General features: G+C 34.4%; 1 protein-coding gene across 1 annotated transcript in view; it reads right to left on the reverse strand.

Annotated features, from left to right (window-relative positions):
* The window catches only part of LTN1 (listerin E3 ubiquitin protein ligase 1), a 66,875-nt gene that overhangs the window by 27,888 nt on the left and 20,099 nt on the right, over window positions 1-18,888 (reverse strand). The window contains exons 10-19 of the mRNA XM_038581288.1: window positions 17,176-17,985; window positions 16,731-16,772; window positions 14,019-14,208; window positions 13,307-13,546; window positions 12,351-12,504; window positions 11,429-11,573; window positions 10,754-10,940; window positions 9,033-9,192; window positions 7,733-7,837; window positions 3,632-3,774 (exon numbers count right to left, since the gene is read on the reverse strand). Coding sequence (XP_038437216.1) covers window positions 3,632-3,774; window positions 7,733-7,837; window positions 9,033-9,192; window positions 10,754-10,940; window positions 11,429-11,573; window positions 12,351-12,504; window positions 13,307-13,546; window positions 14,019-14,208; window positions 16,731-16,772; window positions 17,176-17,985 — 2,176 coding nt within the window. The remainder of the gene's footprint in view (window positions 1-3,631; window positions 3,775-7,732; window positions 7,838-9,032; window positions 9,193-10,753; window positions 10,941-11,428; window positions 11,574-12,350; window positions 12,505-13,306; window positions 13,547-14,018; window positions 14,209-16,730; window positions 16,773-17,175; window positions 17,986-18,888) is intronic.

Raw genomic sequence — 18,888 nt, forward strand, 5'->3', positions numbered from 1 at the left:
AACATATATCCAAAGTAAAAAGAAACTCTAACTCCAAATGATATCTGCACCTCCATGTTCATAGCAGTATTAATTATAACAGCCAAGACATGGAAACATCTCAAGTGTCCATCAATGAATGAAATGGAAAAAAAGTTGTAAAATAAATATAGGATGGAATACTATTCACAGCCATAAAAAAGGACACCCTACCATTTTGTGACAGCATGGATGGACCTTGAAGACACTATGCTAAAGTGAAATAAGTCAAAGACTAATACTGTATAATCTCACTCATATGTGGAACCAAACCAAACCCAAACTCACAGAAAAGGAGATTAGGCTGTGGTTACCAGAGGGAGAGGATGGGGGAAGACGGAGCTTGGAGAAAGAATTTTGTAAAGTTACAACTTCCAGTTACAAGACAAATGTAGGTACCAGGGATGTAATCTACAACATGGTAACTACAGCTAACAACATGGTAAGTAGGAAAGCTGGTAGAAGTTAATCCTGAGTTCTCATCAGGAGGAGAAAGTTTTTTTCCTCTTTCCTTTCTTTTTATTCTATCTATAATAAGATGGATGTGAGCTCAACCTATTGTGGTAATCATATCATAGTATATATAAATCAAACCATCAAGTGGTACACCTTAAACATATACAGTGATATATGTCAATAATTTAAAACTTAAAAAAAAGTATATAATGTTCAAAAATCATGAAGATTTAGCATGGCCAGGGTCCAGGATGGAAGCAAAAAAGAGGTAAAACTGGAGAGTCAGTTGCAATAAGACTGTAAAATGTCCAACAGGCCAAACTAAGGCTTAGATTTTTACCCTGTACATAAAAGGGAACTGAGGAAGAAAGAAAAGAAAATGTATAATATATTTAACTTTCCTTTAAAGGCAGAGGAATAATTTTTTTAAAAACTTCCTGGCAAAACAGAATACACGGAGCTCAAGTGTAATAAAAACAATAAGTTTTCTAACAACTAAATACTAAAAATGCATTTGTTAGCTAATTGTTTCATTACTTTGGCTGTAAGAGCAAAATTAGTTATCAAATCTCAGAAACATTCTTCCTCCTGCAGGGCTTTCCAAACAGCGATGCACCTTGTGGTCTGTGTGACACTGCAGTCCTTCCTCCTGCCCCTTCCTTGCCTCTGCCATCCTTCAGTTATGATGTGTGCTGGAGGAACCACCTTCACTCCCATTAGGTACTCTTCTCCTCTATGCACAGCCACTTCAACTGCATCCTCATTCCAGAACTACAAATCCCTGCCTGATCCTATAGTCTAACTCTGTAAGTGAACGCAACTATAAAGCTTAATGCCACAATAATTTATTTTTGACATCAGCTGGCCTTTGGTGCCATAGCCTAATTCTTTTTGAGAAAAGTTTGTTGACAGGAGCATTTCTTCCACTACTTCAAACTTTCACTATCCTTCTTAAAATCTACAATCCAGTTTCCACTCATTAAATGACCTAGCCCGAAAGGACAGAGAACTGATTAGTAAGAACACATGAAGTTCCCTACCCTCTCTTTATTCACATCTGCATCCATCCTACATCTCTCCTTTCTTCCCTCTGAAGAAAGTCACTCCACCTACACGAGGTTAGTAAATCTAAGTAGACCCCATCCCTCTCATCTCCTCAGTGGGAGCTATCATCAGTTCTCCATCTCTATCTGCTTCTCCTCCTCCTCTGGAATACCGATTTTCTCTCTAACCTTGAATTCATCTCCAGCTCTCACCTTCTTTCTACATCCTTTTTCACCACCTTCTCACCACTCTTCGTTCCAATAATGCCAAAGCTAATGGACACTTTTTAGCCCTGAATTTTATTTGACCTTCTCTGGCATTTAACACGGGTGATGAATACTACCTACAACTCCTCCTCTGCTTCTCTTTATCTTTAATCCCTATTTTCAAGTCTCCCCCACCCACAGACCCCTTCTATCTATGTAATGGTGTTCCCTTTGATATTCTCACTCTTCACTCTCCCTGGAGAGCTCATCCTCATTTACAGATCATACAACCACCTACACGACGACGTGGGCTTTGAAAGCAGTATTTCCATCAACAGGCAATCTCCATTTGAGTATTATCCCATAGCTACCTTATTTAACATTGGTTCCCTGTATATTCCCTTCCCTACTTCCTCCTAACCTTCAAGTCTCCTTTAAAGGTTCTCTCTAAGGCCTACTGGTATTTCCTTCTACCCAATTCAGAAATAGAATCACAGAGCCACACCAATTCTATTTCCTTAATCTCTTCCATCTATACCTTGATTTAAGCTCTGTTTATCTCTCATTAAGACTTTCTGGGGGCGCCTGGGTGGCTCAGTCAATCAGAGATCTGACTTTTGATTTTGGCTCAGGTCATGATCTCAGGTTTGGGAAACTGAGTCTCACCATCAGGCTCCGAGCTGGGCAAGATTCTTTCCCTCTGCCCCTCCCCCCTCTAAAAACAAATAAATAAAATAAAAATTAAAAAAATAAGGACATTCCAATAGCTTCCTGTCTTCTATTCCTAATCTTTTCCTTCATATCCACCCTTCACAGTTATCAAAATAATCTAATGAAATAGTCTTGCTACTACTCTCCTACATAATTTGAGCCAATAGCTCCTTATTGCTTACCTCTTAAAGTCCAAACTCCTTAACCTCCATGAGGCCTTTCCCTACTGCTTATCAAAATCCAGGTTCTTGGCATCCTACACCCTTTGTCCTAAACCTTCTACCTTAAATGCCAACCAAACTGAAATCTCTACACTCTTTCATGTTTCTGTGTACCTGAAATCCAACTACATCCCTGTGGAAAACTATACTTCATTACCCAGTTAAACTTTTCTTTGTGAAATCACCAATGATGCCTCCAAGCAGAGTGGGGAAGCTCCTTTTCTGCTGCTTTGACACACAGGACATGTCTCTGATATATTGGTTATCACAATATAATTTTATGTCTGTCCTGCCTACAAGAGGAACTGCCAAAGAGCCATGTTCAGTGTTTATTAAATTAATAAACAAATGAGGGCAGCCCGGGTGGCTCAGCGGTTTAGCGCCGCCTTCAGTCCAGGGCCTGATCCTGGAGTCCCGGGATCGAGTCCCACGTCGGGCTCCCTGTGTGGAGCCTGCTTCTCCCTCTGCCTGTGTCTCTGCCTCTCTATCTCTCTCTCTCTCTCACTCTGTGTCTCTCATGAATAAATAAATAAAATCTTTAAAAAAAAGTTTAAAAAAAATTAATTAATTAATAAACAAATGAACTAACAGAGTATTAAGTATCCCAAAAGTGTAAAATACAACAAAAGCTATTCTATTACCTTTAGATTGTCAATCATTGGTTGACTAGGGAGAAATTAAGCAATTAAGCATAGCTAAAAGTGCTATGGATGGAAATAAATAATGAAAGGATATTTGTGGTTTTAATCTTCTCTTAAAGCTGTAGTACTTCTATACTGCAAAAGGATAATTGTTATTTTCCAACGACATTCATCCTATTGACTGTCAACTTGTTACATAGCAAAAGTATAAACTAGGAATAAATCAGCTGCAATTCAACTTATCTCTGCTAGATTTGGGTTTAGATATTAAGAAATGCTTCTTTTATCTCAAACAGTAATTAAATAAAAGAAATATTTGTTATCAAGCACTAACCATTAGTACTGCAAAGATCTTCCTTAGTCCAGGCCAAAAGGGGAGGTATACACTGAGCAATGAACTCTTTCTTGTCTTCTTTTGACAAAAACGGACAGAGACTTTGAATGGTATGCATATTACCTTCCGTTAGTGGGAAAAAACTGTTTAAAGAAAAGGAAAAGTATGAATTATATTTATCCTAAACATGCAGTGATTTCAGAAAACTCCTCTCCTTCAGAATACTCAAAAAGACTAATAATGCCACTATGTAAAATAACTGTACAGGAAAAAAAAGCAAACTATGCTGGTTCTGGATGATGAAACTAGATATTTTTTGCTGCTACCTTCTCTTTTTTACAGGCTTCTAGCATAGCATATATAACTTCTCCCCCATTTTTAAAAATTACATAACAAAATATGATTATGTTCTCTTTAGGAGTCTACCGATTCATTTAAACAGTACCAGTTGTGTGTCCTTTCTATGAACTGATATTCATCTATGTGCATATATAAAGTTCATATTAAGAGATCACACTAAATACACTTGTATTACACTTACATTTTAGATCTTTCTATGACAAGACATATACATAAAAATTACTTTCTATTTTAAAGCTATATAACTAAGTTAAGAACAAAAACAAAAATATTCCATACTATCATAATTTTTTTTTTTCATACTATCATAATTTAACTACTCCCCTTCTGGTGCACAATGAGGTTTTCCCCAAAATTCTGCTCTTACAAATAAGGCTGCAATACAATAAATGTCTGTGAGCAAGGTATTATTCTGCATATGTACAAATATAATAGAATTGCCAGAGCAAATGATTTGAATGTATTATATTTTGATAATTTCACATTGCTTTCCTAAAAAGCATAATCAATTTACACTTTCACCAAAAATGTGTGTGACTGCACACTTAATGAATCTTCTTAATTTCTAGCAAGATGGCAGATAAAATGTGCTTCTTTTAATTTGTATTTCTATCATTATTACTATGGCAAATCCTTTCATATTTCACATTTCATAAATGAATTACCATTGACTATTTTATCTATTAATTACCTTTTTAAAGTCCTTGACACATTTTTCAATCTGGATAGTTTTACTAATAGAAGCTATTTGTGTATTATGGATATCAATTTTTTTTTTAATTTGTAAATGTTTTTTCCCATTTTGTCACTTGTCCTTTAACCTTTGTTTCACTACATTTTTGTCATACAAAGTTTTCTTTTTGTAAAAATTTTAAATTATGGGTAAAATACACATTAAATTTACTAAATTAACTATTCCTAAGTATACAGTTCATTAAGTAAAATCTGTCTTTTCATTTCACAAAATTGGAACTCTACTCCTTAAATAAGAACTCTCCATTTCCCCCCTCCTCAGGTCCTGGCAGACATTTCACCTTCTGTCTCTATGAATTTGACTAAGTATTTCATTTAAATGGAATCATATAGTATTTGTTATTTATGCCTGGTTTATTCCACTTGGCATAATGTCCTAAAGGTTTATCCATGTTCAAACATATGTCAGAATTTCCTTCCTTTTAAAGGCTGAATAATGAATAATATTCCGTTGTATGTATATACTACATTTTTATCCATTCATCTGTTGATGGGGAGTTAAGTTGCTAGAAGTTTTTATTTTGACAAAATCAAGTATCTATCATTTGTTTTGTGGATTCTGGGTTTTTCTGCTTGGCTTAAGATCTTCCCCATAACAAGATTATATAGAGTCTCTTCTTTCCCTTAATAATTTTATAGAGATCTGTTCTTTACATTCAGCTTTCATCTGGACTTCATTCTTGTGTACAATGTAAAAGAAGGGCACCTTGCTATTTTTTCCAAATGTATCCAATTATCCTAATGTCATGTATTATTGACTCACACCTCTGATTTAAAAGGCCACCTACATCAAAAACTAAATTCTCAGGGCTGCTGGGTGGCACAGTTGGTTAAGCATCTGTTTCGGCTCAGGTCATGATTTCAGGGTTCTGAGATCAAGCCCCACATCAGGCTCTCTGCTCAGGAGGGAATCTGCTTCTCCCTGTCCCTCTGCCTGCTGCTCCCCCTGATTGTGCTCGCTCAGTCTGTCGAATGAATAAATAAAATCTTAAAAAACAACAACAACAACAAAATTCTCATATCTGTGTGGATTAGTTTCTGGATTCTATATCTGACCCACTGATTTGTCTATCTACCAACTTAATACTGCTTAGTTATTATATTGGTAGGGTAAGTCCTTCTCACTTTTCTCTTTCAGAAATTTCCTACCAATTCTTTTTTTTCCCCTACTGATTCTTGAGCATTTTTTCCCTCAAATGCAGTCTGTCACATTTTTCAAAAAATATTCCTGGAATTTTGATTGAGATTACATTTCAATTACAGATTGATACAACCATTTTTTACAATTTATCTTCCCACCCTCACTTGTAATCTTACTGAAGTTTTGTAATTGTATTTTTTTTGTTAAATTTACTTCTAGATATAGTTTTGCTGTCATTGTGAATAGAATCTCTTTTTTCCTATGGCATTTTAAATTATTATTACTGAATAAAAAATATGTGATTTTTCTGTTAAGTATATATCAATTATTAGAAATTGTTCTAATACTTTCCTAGTTAATTCCCTATTACTTTTACAATCAGAAAAAAAATTAAATTATGCTAAATAAAAAAAGCCAATATCAAAAGATCATATGCTGTATGATTCCATTTACGTAACTTTCCTAAATGGTAAAGAAAAGAACAGATTGCTTGTTCCTGGAGATGAGAATGAGAGAAAGGGAAGTGGCCCTGTTTATAACAACACAAGGGATCCTTACGATAAAACTGTTCTGTCTCTTGGTCTGTGGTAGTGGTCAGACATGTGTATTACAACACACACACACATACACAAATTAGTACATGTAAACTTAGTCAATGGATTGTATAAATGCCATTTTCCTGGATGTAAAATTATATTAAAATTATGCAAAATGGTACCACTGAGGGAAACTGAATGAAGGGCATATGGAATCTCTTTGTATCATTTCTTACAATTGCATATAAATCTATACTTCAAAATAGTAAGTTTAAATCTGGAAAAAAAATCAAAATTTCATTTACAATTCTACTGTACCAGAACATACATATCATTTCAGAATTCTTGGTAAATCAATAAATCTAAAATGTGTCTTGGTAAATTTCACATAAGTATTTGAGTGTTTAGCTTCTCTAATATGACCAACTCTAGATGTCTAGTATGTCCAACCTCATAACCTATTTCTTTAAGAACATAAATATCTTGGGGCAGCCCCGGTGGCTGAGCGGTTTAGGGCCGCCTTCAGTCCAGGGCCTGATCCTGGGGTCCAGGGATTGAGTCCCACATCGGGCTCCCTGCATGGAGCCTGCTTCTCCCTCTGCCTGTGTCTCTGCCTCTCTCTCTCTCTCTCTCTCTCTCTCTCTCTCTCTCTGTGTCTCTCATGAATAAATAAATAAAATCTTAAAAAAAAGAACATATATATCTCATTTCTTTATTTTTCAATAAGATGATCCTTATTAAAGAGAAGAGTAAGTAACTTTCCCTATCACTTCCAAATAGCAAATAAAGTAATGGAAGAAGTATATTAGGGATAGGAAAAAGAAAGATTTCTACCAAAAAGATTTCTGGGAAAATGAGAACAAGTTAACAAAATGCTTTTTAAACTAAGTATAAAATTCCACAACAAAATATTTTAAAGTTAAAAATGCTTATATCTCAGGGGAAATATCAGAAAGGGAGACAGAACGTAAAGACTGCTAACTATGGGAAACGAACTAGGGGTGGTAGAAAGGGAGGAGGGCGGGGGGTGGGAGTGAATGGGTGACGGGCACTGGGGGTTATTCTGTATGTTAGTAAATTGAACACCAATAAAAAATAAATTAAAATAAATAAAATAAAAATGCTTATAAAATAAGGTATGTCTCAAACCTAAAACAACTGAAATTCTTTTAAAATCTTTCTCATTTCCTTTAATTTCCTTATTTCTTAAACATCATTTCCTTGATTGATTAGAGATTATTCATAAGCTGGGGTTGCCAAGGTGATTAAATACAACAAATTACAAAGTACAAACATTTTAAATATGAATACCCTTCTTTTCTCCTATAATGCCGTTTTACTTCATCAGATGAAACACTTCGGGAAAGGATCAACTTAGCAATAATAAGAGACCAAAGAGTGCCATGTTCCATGGATCTAAAAAAGGAAAAGAAAAAATCCATTTTCAAAGTGCTTAAGATTTTTAAAGACTGTCTGCCTGATTCCTTTTACAGAATTAAATAAATCACCTTGTGAGGGTATTAATTCACACAGAGCTTTTGCCCCCAAACAACTGCCATTACTGAATGGACTGGGAGGCTTAGGCTTCCAATGCTCTTTTATAACTGATACTGAGCTCTCATCCCAAAGCCCTTCAAATTCCAAGAGATGAATTAGGCTTGAGGACCAGAGACTGTAGCTGGGAAAAGGACACATCACACAGGACACCAAGCCTGGTTAATGTTAAAGAACCAAGGAGGTATTAATATCTGTCAAGGAAATTTCTGAGTGTTAAGTATGTGGACTGAGATTGCAGAGAAAGATGTGCTCAGCCTGGGACCCGTGATACCACAGAGCATACTCAAAACACTACAGGTACATGAAAAACAAAGAGAAGCAGTTCAAAACAGTAATTTCACTCAACATAGTAATTTCAACAAGCTCAATACCTAACTGCTAAGAACCTGTATGACTGTTTTTATACCTACTTCCCCAAGCAGAGGAGAGCATCTTGTGGTTATAATTTTAAGGCACATCTGTGAGACAACAAGCAAAGTAAAAGCTTTGATTTGAAAGTAGAAGAATGGATCATGGTTGACAAAACAATTTCTACAAGGCTTCTATTTCTTCTGTTGTCATCCAAATGACCATGTATTTAGGGACTTAAGAATACAGGCATGTATTTAAATTCTTGAGTATATTTATGGATTTAAGAACACAGGCAAAATTCAAGTATCTCCCCAGATGAGTAAATCGAGTATTTAGAATCCACAAAGTATTTATCATTAAGAATTGGGTTTAATTTAGGGGCACCTGGGTGGCTCAGTCAATGAAGTACCTGCCTTGGGCTCAGGTCATGATCTTGGGGTACTGGGATTAAGCCCCGTGTCAGGCTTTATGCTCAGCATGGAGTCTACTTCTTCCTCTTCCTCTATCCCTCCCCCCATTCATGCGTTTTCACTCTGTCTCAAATAAATAAATAAAATCTTAACCAAATTAAAAAAAAAGAATTGGGTTTAATTTAGATCAATCCCCTGACTGAAAGACTAGCATAAATGAGCTAACATTTTACAGAAACAAAGCCAAAAACTAGTAAAATCATATAAAAATGAAAGTTAAAAGAGATTCTTACCTGCTAAATAACAGCTGTAAAAGGCCAGAAGTATTACCAAGTCCACATAAGTTATCATATGTAATATTCATCTTTTGAAGCATTTCACAAAATCCGGTTAGAAAAATAGGTGGATTGTCTAATTCCTCATACCACTGCAGTGAATAGAGCAGTTCTGCAACTACAGAATGGACAACACATCATCAAGTGTATTCTGTAAACAGGCCTTTCGATCATTTCACTTCTCCGTCCCATTTTCTAATATGCTATGCCCACCAGTCTCAAAGTATCTATGAACTGATTTTCAAATCTGCTTTGAGATGTTCCATGGTAATGAAACCTGAGAACATTTGATACAAAATGCCATTCCTCTCCCAAATCTTACTTGCTCCCTTTTCTGATTGGTTAAGAATGTGACAAGCCTAAGTTACCAGAAATACTGGACAAATCTTCCTATTTTTGCCACAAGTGGTAACAAGTTACTACAGGACAAGCAATTAAGGGACCGAATACCCGAAATGAAAAGTTCAAATCAATGTGTTAAGAAATGGGAAATACCATGATACAGTAAACGTGGCATGGACCTCAGTAACAGACTGCGCTGGATTCAAATAAGCTTTGTACACTTAGTTCTCAATTAGAGTACTAAAATCTGCCTCAAGGACTGCTATGAGAATTCAATGACCAGTACCTATCCCAAAACCTAGCACATCACAGTAAATTTTAATACATAATTAGTCACAACTCTCTCTTATAAAGCCATGTATGGATTTTGAAGTCAGAAGACTTCAGACCTGGTTCAAAATCTAATTCTATCCTTTCCAAGCTATGTAATTCTAATTGAGTCAAGCTAAGAAAACAATAAGGTGAGAAAAACAACAATAATAATATCTGATACGGCTGATAAGAAGATTAAAAACATAATGTTGTCAGTTTGTAATTAGTAACACAGTTAATAAAAGCAAACTATTACAAAGATTATTATTACTCCAATTTCCAGTTTTGTTTTTGGACAGATTCACTCTGTGGGCAATGTACACTGCAGGCGAATCTCTTTGCCCTTCCCTGCCTATGGAACTGGCTAGTCAGAAGAGGTGTTCCAGCTTTCTTCCACAGGGCCTATGTTCTCTTCTACTAGTAACTATGCTACAACTGAAGGCTTACAAACAAGACTGACAGAGAAATTATGTAAATATTCTGCACCTTTAATACCATTTTGTATAGGTCACACTGCTTCCTACAATTCTGTGCTATTTCCTGGAATGGGGGGATGTTTTGAAATCCAAAACCCCTTTGGGATTCAACATTTGAACCTCTACTTGCCAGGAGGGGGAAAAAAAAGGAAATATCTATCTATCTCCCCACTATGAACACAAAGGTATAGTGGTTCAAAAACTGGAAATTCAGAATCCTCGATGAAACACCAGACTCACTTAACCATTTTCTTTAGGGTTATATGCCATGGGATCTACCTGTATCAATGTCTTACCAGCTCGAATAACTGTTCCTCTACCAATTCTGCTCTACAGCTAACAAGATTCTAGCAAGATTTCATGTTTCCACCCAATTTGAAATTTACCATTCATCACTCAAGTAACCTCAAGTTCCTCATTACTAAAACAGTTTTTAGGAATGGAAGATTCTTATCTAAATTGTAGGTTCATCAAAATTATTTCAAAATTATATTTATTGTAATTATTTCAAAACATTTCTATTATATCTGAATGCTCATATATACTTACTTATTTTCTCAAGCTCATTATTTTCTAGGACTATTTCCTTTTTCAGTGCAACTAATATCATTTTGCTCAATAATGCTGAAGTACACAAATGGCTGGGAAGTTTCTTTGTATCTTGTTCTTTAAAATCTGTTTTGAAACACTCATAATTCAAACTCAATCTTCCTTCTAAAAGAGGTCTATGCAACCACTGTAAAAAGAATACATTAAATTATATACAAAATCATTAGATATTCTAAGTTATTTACTACCTATGCAATTAAGACAGGGAACAAAAATGAAGTTAGAGTATCCTTAAAATGTTATTAGAATAACTTCAAAAATGAAGTTATTACTGGTTTATTAGTAGAATCACAGAAGCCTAGAAGTTTGAGTTTTACTATAGGAAATTATCAACATCTGTATTTCTTTAAGGCTCCTTCAGGACAAAACTAGGTCTAATTCACCTTGTACTATGGCAACTGCCACTGTCTTACAAACAAAAAACATCCAATATATGAGCATTCAGAGACGTAAAGGCAAAGTAAGATATCCATTTCATTTACCTTTTTTCTCCCCAGAAAAAAAAAGAGATTGATTTTGTTTCCATTTTCTTCCCCAGAATAAAATAAAAATATTTAAGCTTGCATGAAGTCCAAACTTCAGAATAAGATAAGCACTGTCCAATCTCAAATATACCTGCATAGGAAGAGACTGTCTCATCTTTTCCCATTCACTGCTGCTTGGCATTACACTTCCAATATATACTCCCAGAAGATTAGTATCTTCACTTTCTAGAAGTGTATTTAGCAAGTCATCAACAGCAGACAAGAGTACTTGAAGACTGGAAATAATGAAAAAAAATGTAACTATTATAGTTATGCTATGACTACTTTGAACATCCTGGTACATATTAAATACCCTATGGCAGGTAACAGTTTATCTGAACAAAAGGACAAGTAAACTCCCTCTTCTCTGTATCCAACATACACACAGCCAAATTACGGATTTAATCCAACATTTATGATTTGAATTTGAGTGCTGCTTCTATCTCAGAATGAAGGGAACTTGACCTATTTCAGATATTTCTGAAATACACCTATCTTATTCTATGAAAAAAACCCCAGGATAATCAGAAAAATATATGACCCAATCCTAACAGCCTCTGGATGCATTCTCTTGGTTTTTACTTTTATATATAGATTTAGGCATGAGGTGTGAAATATATTTGCAATTCAACACCTTAACACAGTGGCTATTCACTCCCCAAAAATAAACAATGAAGAATAATCACTATGTGTGGTGGCCATGAGAGGTTACAGTTATAATCCACACCAGCCCACAAGACACAGTACAGCACCACCATCACATCATTGAGCATAAATTAGAAGTCCAGCAGATATGCTATGACAAATCACTCTTCAATTAATGGAGTTTAAACGAATGATCATTAAAACAAATTCCTTTTGGAAAAATCTTTTTGTCTGGATCATCTTACAGAGTCCTATAGATTTCTATGTAACAAGTCATTTTTCATAGGCATACTAATCGTGGGCTCTTATTTAAAGACAGTTATCAGGTATTAAAGAGATACTGCGCAAACAAGCACAAAAAAAGTTACCTTTTGATATCCAAAGATGAAGACTGAACTTGGTTCTTCAGCCACAGAGCAGATAAACATAGGAAGGTACTCTGTTTATATGCATTGCCAGTTTGGTGGATCAATAAATTTACACCAGAGAGCCAAGTATTTTTCAGTTTACAGACAAGAAAGTCTAAAATCAAGATGTCAACAGTAATTTGTAATCCCTGTGAAGCAACTGTAATCAGTATAAAATATCTGAAATAACTCGATGCAGACTTGAGATTTTTAAGACACCATTAAAAAAGGAAAACATAAAATTACTATTCAATTGCCAAAATAATCATGTCATATATGTGCAATAATATAAACTAGCTCATGGCATGAGCTAAGATACAAACATGTTAAGATTTTTAAAGTTAGCTTTCTTCTGATCTGAACTTATTTACAAGAGCATTGTCCTTTTGGTGATGTGAAAAATATTATACCTTTTCCAAATATAGAAGTTAGTATAAAAAAAAAGGGCTGGGGAAGAAGGCTATCAATACTGGTAATTTAAATATTCTTTTCATTATTCTCAATTAATACATAAGGCCAGATAGCCCTTAAAAAGACTATCTCAATGTCATCTTGATATATATTAAGAGGAGGAGATATCAATATCCCCCCCCTTTATGAATGTGGAGATTGAAGCATCAAGAAATTAGGCAACTTGAAAAACCATAGCCAATGAGTGAAGGGACTAAGATTTTAATTATCTATCATGGCCCCTTCTAAAACTGTCTTTAGTATCAAGAAAGAATTTAGACAGAATGTCTACATACATCTTTAACTTAGTTACTAAAGCTGAAAGTGTTTAAGATTTGTAGCCCTTTAAATCAAAGTGCTTTCAACTTTCAAGTATATTATGATTCAATTAATAAAGCCTGGGCACTTACACTATGAAGGTCAGGGCCGGAGATTCCCAACAAAACATTTGAGCAGTAGGCTATTACCTGGCAAATGTGTATTTTCTTTGCTTTGAGCACATAACTGAAAGAGAGTTAACAGTAAGTCTTCAGCTGATGGCATTAGCAAGCATCCTTTTGCTGAGCTGAAATAGTTATAAGCCACATCACAGATAAAAGACACTGATGAGTCATTATTTTCAGCTTCTGACAATTCCTTTGCTTTGGATAAAGTTTCATGAAGTTTAACAATAATTCTTTCAACATACACTTCTCCAATCAAGTAATCTACAGAAAAAAAAATTCACACAGACAAAAAATTTAAAAATATCAACAGTGTGGTTTTTAATACTTGGGGTTAACAACCATTTAAGTCTTCTGTATGTTTAAGATCTATGTAGTAGACAAAAGAAAATTCTATCAACAAATCAATCTGATCTCTCACACACAAAAGCAATTTTATTTAAGCAATTTTCTCTCACATAAAAAAGCAATTAAAAAAAAAAAAGCAATGCTCACCAAAATTAGTAAACAGCTTTGCTACTCAAAACCCTTTAGAATATAAAACTAAAAATAATACAATGTTTTCCAAGTCTTGCAACAAAGATTAATAAACATTCAGGGTGCTTACAAGATTAAAATACTGAATGAATGAAAGCTTGTTATTCTCAATTACATGCCAACTTTGCAACATGGAATCTCCCCAAAAAAGTGAAAGATTTATTCTCTACTAAAAAACAATAGCCATATTTTCGCCTACCATTTTTAACGTGTTGGGATAATACCAAACTTAGAAGAGCCCATCTTTCTGAGAAGTAAGATTCAGAAGGTACTGAGGATTCCAAGTCCTTATTACAAAGATGATCTGCCAAGGTTACCAATTTCTCTCCAAGGATTTCTCCTTTTAGCCAAGGAGTTACTAAAGCATGTTTATCTGAACTAGAACATGCCTAAAACCATAAAATCAAAGCAATGATTAGAAGCAAGATCAAAAAGCATATCTGCCTAAAATATTACTTGTACCATATTACTTCCCTTCATCATAATGGCCCCAGCACTATCCCCCAATCTTCCTCAAGTTCTAGGAAGCCTAGAATTGTCCCTGTTCCCCACTAAGCCTTGCTTACATATACTTTCATGCTTTACTCATGCTATTTTCCCAACCACAAATATTTTCCCTCTTCTTTACTTATCAAAATACCATCCATTCTCTCAGAATTGTTACAAAGCCCACCTGCTTTACGAAGTCTCCCCCATCCACTCCAGTCCATACTCATCACTGCTTTTCTCTGAATTTCTAAAGCACTTACTGGATTGTATTATTATTTATAATGTTTCATCTGCGTATGTCTTGTTTCCAATGGGATTGTAAGTTCCTTGAGAGTAGAGACTGTCTTAAACTTCTTTGATACCTGCTATCAACACTGCAGATATGTTCAATGAATAATGAATGGATGAACTTTGAAGACAGATTTTAAAATGCTCTATATATTAAATTTTTGTTCATTAATTTTACTAAAATTAAAGAACAATTATTATTTAATAGTGGTAAATTACTTCAATATGAACGATGGGCCTTATTATTTCCCCTAATTCTCTGCAATAGTAACTGAGGTCAGATATCTAACAGCAACTGGTTTATTTTCATGGAGTGGGGAAGCAAGAAAAAACAAAACAAAACTGTAAATCCACCCCCAAAAGCATGCTGATCCATGTTTCCAGAGCTTCTTTTGCTTTAAGGGCTGACAAGAAAGGAATTTGCAACTTGGTTCATTTCAAAGCAATCTGGAAAAAAAAAAATCCAAGTGCGGATTGGGTAGTGCCTAAAAAAACATTTATCCTTTTATTTAAGAAACTATAAGTAACTAGGGCTTTTATTTTAGCCCACACTTTATCACTATTCTGCCTTTATGACCTTAGACAAATCAATCTCTTAATCAATCTGGGCCTCTGTCTTCATTTTAGAAATGGAGATTAACCTAGAAAATCTCTAATGTCCTTTTCTGCTTACAAAACTCAGGTTCGTTTTTAAAGAAGCTGAATTTATGACTCTGATCCTAAAGTATAAAGCTGCATTAAAAACAAGAAAATCTAGAGTGTAGATAGCTATAATATAGGCTTTCCTAACACAGTTTACTAAATAAAACTGAACTACTTTATAGAATCCAGGAAATAAACTTCTCAATAAAATGTCTCTCAGGTTAGCAAGATATGGAAGCACAATATTTAATGTTTTAACAAATCTATAGAAAGAATCTGGTCATCTTCAGGGAGATGAAAAGACCAGTTAGTCATGGAAATACAGGAGGCAAACATTGCCCATGAACTTCTAACTCTGCCCAGGAAGAGGATAGTCTTCCAAACGGATGTATTTGAGTTACCTGGAAGGTACGTTCCTAAGTTGGAAATGGGTATTAGTCTCCTCTAATCAAATTACTAACTGCTTTAGCTCTGATTCTAGACTTACCAAGTAGCTTTCTGATAATCTGGCTTTTCATGTACCCTGCTTATATAGAGAGAATGTACTGGATAAACTAAAAAAAAATGCTGTCTGGTAAATTATATTCTCATTGAAAAACAGTAAATTAATATTCTGTATTTTTCTTGTAAAAAGTAACTATTGGGGGAAATAGGGAGTACTATTTAATGGGAATATAGTTTCAGTTTTTTAAGATAAATTCTGGAGTTTGGTTCACAATACTGTGAATATACTTAATACTACGGAACTGTAAACTCAGAAATAGTTAAGATGGCAAATTTTGTTATGGGGCTTTTACCATAATTTAAAAAGATACCAAAAAAAAAAAAACTTGTAAATTAAAAAGTTATTTGTGTAAAATTTAAAAATAATATAAAACGCTAAAGCAAAAAGAAATTTAGGTAATTAAACATTTCTATGGTTGAAAAGTATTGTATCATTTACATCTTTATTAGGAAAAAACACTTAAGCCATTTTTTAAAACTTCTAAATTGCTTATGTTCTTTGATTTTTTTTTATCACTAATTTTCTTATTTAGTCAAGTGGCAATCAGACAAGTCTGGAAGATCTTAATTTGCCTGTATAGTATTCCAGAGTAGGACAAATTTAATTTCCTGAGGTATTCTAGTCAAAGGTAAAAACCACTCAATCCACTTCTATAGAAGAAAAGGATAGGATAAGGGTAGAAACTTGTAGTCTTAATTTAAAGGTAATCAAATATTTAACTCTTCCTTTATCTGCTAGGGAAAAAACACTGGATTTTCCAGAGCCTGTTCCTTCTTTGCTGATATTTCTAACCAGGAAAATAATACTACAGACAAGAGCAAATATCAAAAGCTTTCCCACTTATGGGAATAAAGTTACAATAAGAAGGAAGTTCTCCAACATAGACACCTGATCACATACCAGTGTGTGAATATTGACTAGTTTTTATTTTTCTATACCCATAAATACAAAAAAAGGAGAAAAAGAAAAAAAAAATCCCTAGGATACCTTTTCAATGACCTGAAGAATAGAACTCCATTTCAGATCCCCCTGAAAGAGGAAAAAGAGAGTTAGAAATAATCTGCTAGAAGCAATGAAGTCATTATGCAATAACTACAAAAATCAAAACTTTTTTAGCTACTCCAACTTTAAAAACGATAGACTAAAACATTTAGCCTTTTATTACCAAGCATTTGTCATCTTACCATACTTACTGAACATATACCCATAAATCTCACACACTTCCCCATCACGATCAAGGATATATTGCTTGTGCTCGTGTTGGCAGCACATATACTAAAATTGGAAAGAATATATTACTCTTCTTTAAATAGACAGATATTCACAGCCAAGAAACCACCCAAGAATAACCTCCATGCATGTCTCATTCGACTTATCTATAATTAGTGTGGCAATGTAAGCCATTATAATTTAAAAAGATACACAGTTATACCTCGATGAGATCATCCAAGACATATTTTCTTTCCATATTATTGTCACAGCAATGGAGGGCACTGTACAGAATGTCGACCAAGAAACCAGCATCCTTCCTTGGATCTTCATTTAGCCAACCTATCAGTTTCTGATATAAAAACTGTACCGCAGGATTTTTTTGTGCAAGTTTGGCTATTTCAAGAGGTTTGGCTTTGACAATACTCTGTTTTTCATCACCTAACAGCATTTTAAATACTTGAGTTGAAGAAAAAGAGCTGAGCAGTGTAGAAAGTAACCTTAGATGTTGCTCTGACTTTTGCTCATTGACATAATTAATACTCATTGTTGCTAGTTTACAGACTAAGTCTTCCAAAGGTTTCTTCCTTAGTGGTGATATAAAGTCTGAACAATTAAGAATAAGAGAAGTTTCAGCCATTGATTCAGAGCCTTCACTGTTCTCGCCTTCTGAGGAGACACATTTTTCATTCTCTTTATTACTTTCAGGCAGCTCATCAGCAAATCTAACCTTACCAACTTTTTTTTTATTTAACTTCAGTGAGTTCTTTGGCTTCTGAAGGACCTGTAGCAGGTTAGATACACCAGACACGGATTTCACATCAGCTTCTGGTTCATTGATTTTCTCCACACAGATCTCTGACAGTCTTTCCCAAAAATTCAGTAGTACTTTGTCCAAACTGTGGGCTGTTTTATCATCTTTTTCCACATCTACTTTGGCTTCCCAGGAACTTAAAGTTTCTGCTAAATGGTTAAACAGCTGCTCATCTTGCAATCTTGGCTCTTTGAGAACTGCATCAATAAAAGGAATCAACTAAAAGAGAAGGTAGAAATAGAAAAGTTCAGTTTTCAGGAGAAATAAAATTTAAACAAGGTATTTGTAAAAAAAATAAAATAAAATAAACAAGGGGGGTGGCGCTTGGATGGCTCATTTCCTTAAGCGGCCAACTCTTGATTTCCACTCAGGTCATGATCTCAGGATTGAGAGATTGCGCCCCAAGTTGGGCTCTGAGCCGGGTGTAGAGCCTGCTTAACATTCTCTCTCTCTCTCTCTCTCTGTCCCTCCTCCCACTCACTTGCTTTCTCTCTCAAAAAAAAAAAAAAAAAAGAAAAAAAAATGAAATAAACAAGGTATTTGTAAAACATTATAAAATCCCACATTTAAAACTGAAAAACATTGCTTTTCCTCCCAAAACTCTAAAGAGTTAACTTTTAGATCATTTTCATATCATACAAAGAGGTTAATGATTTCACTGCATTCCCCCTATTCTTTTTATGATATAATTAACCAAGACTATTGGTCATGAACAAATAATATAGTTTTCTTTGCATTTTCTGAACTTATTCAAGTTTTTTACGTTCTTCTAAACCAATATGAAAGACATACAGGACCCACAGAATTCAAAACGCTTTTTCTTAAATTATAAAGATAAGTTAACTGAGACATTATCTAGGATCTTAAATGTAGCTGAATATTTTGAAAGTAACAAATTATTGTATGATTTACACTTGCTATAAAAGACCACAAATAGCACCTTCGAAAATATGTTTTGTGTTGCAATTCTACAAAACAGTTAGGGTTTGCACATCCAGAGATTAATTAAGGCATTATGGTATTATTTTAGCAATCAACAATATAGAATTTTTATTTATCTGGACAGAAATACACATTACTCAATTTGAAATCTGTATGAAGGTTAATTAATAAAAATGGCAA

The sequence above is a fragment of the Canis lupus genome, chromosome 31, assembly GCF_011100685.1.
Source record: "Canis lupus familiaris isolate Mischka breed German Shepherd chromosome 31, alternate assembly UU_Cfam_GSD_1.0, whole genome shotgun sequence".
Lineage (NCBI taxonomy): Eukaryota > Metazoa > Chordata > Mammalia > Carnivora > Canidae > Canis > Canis lupus.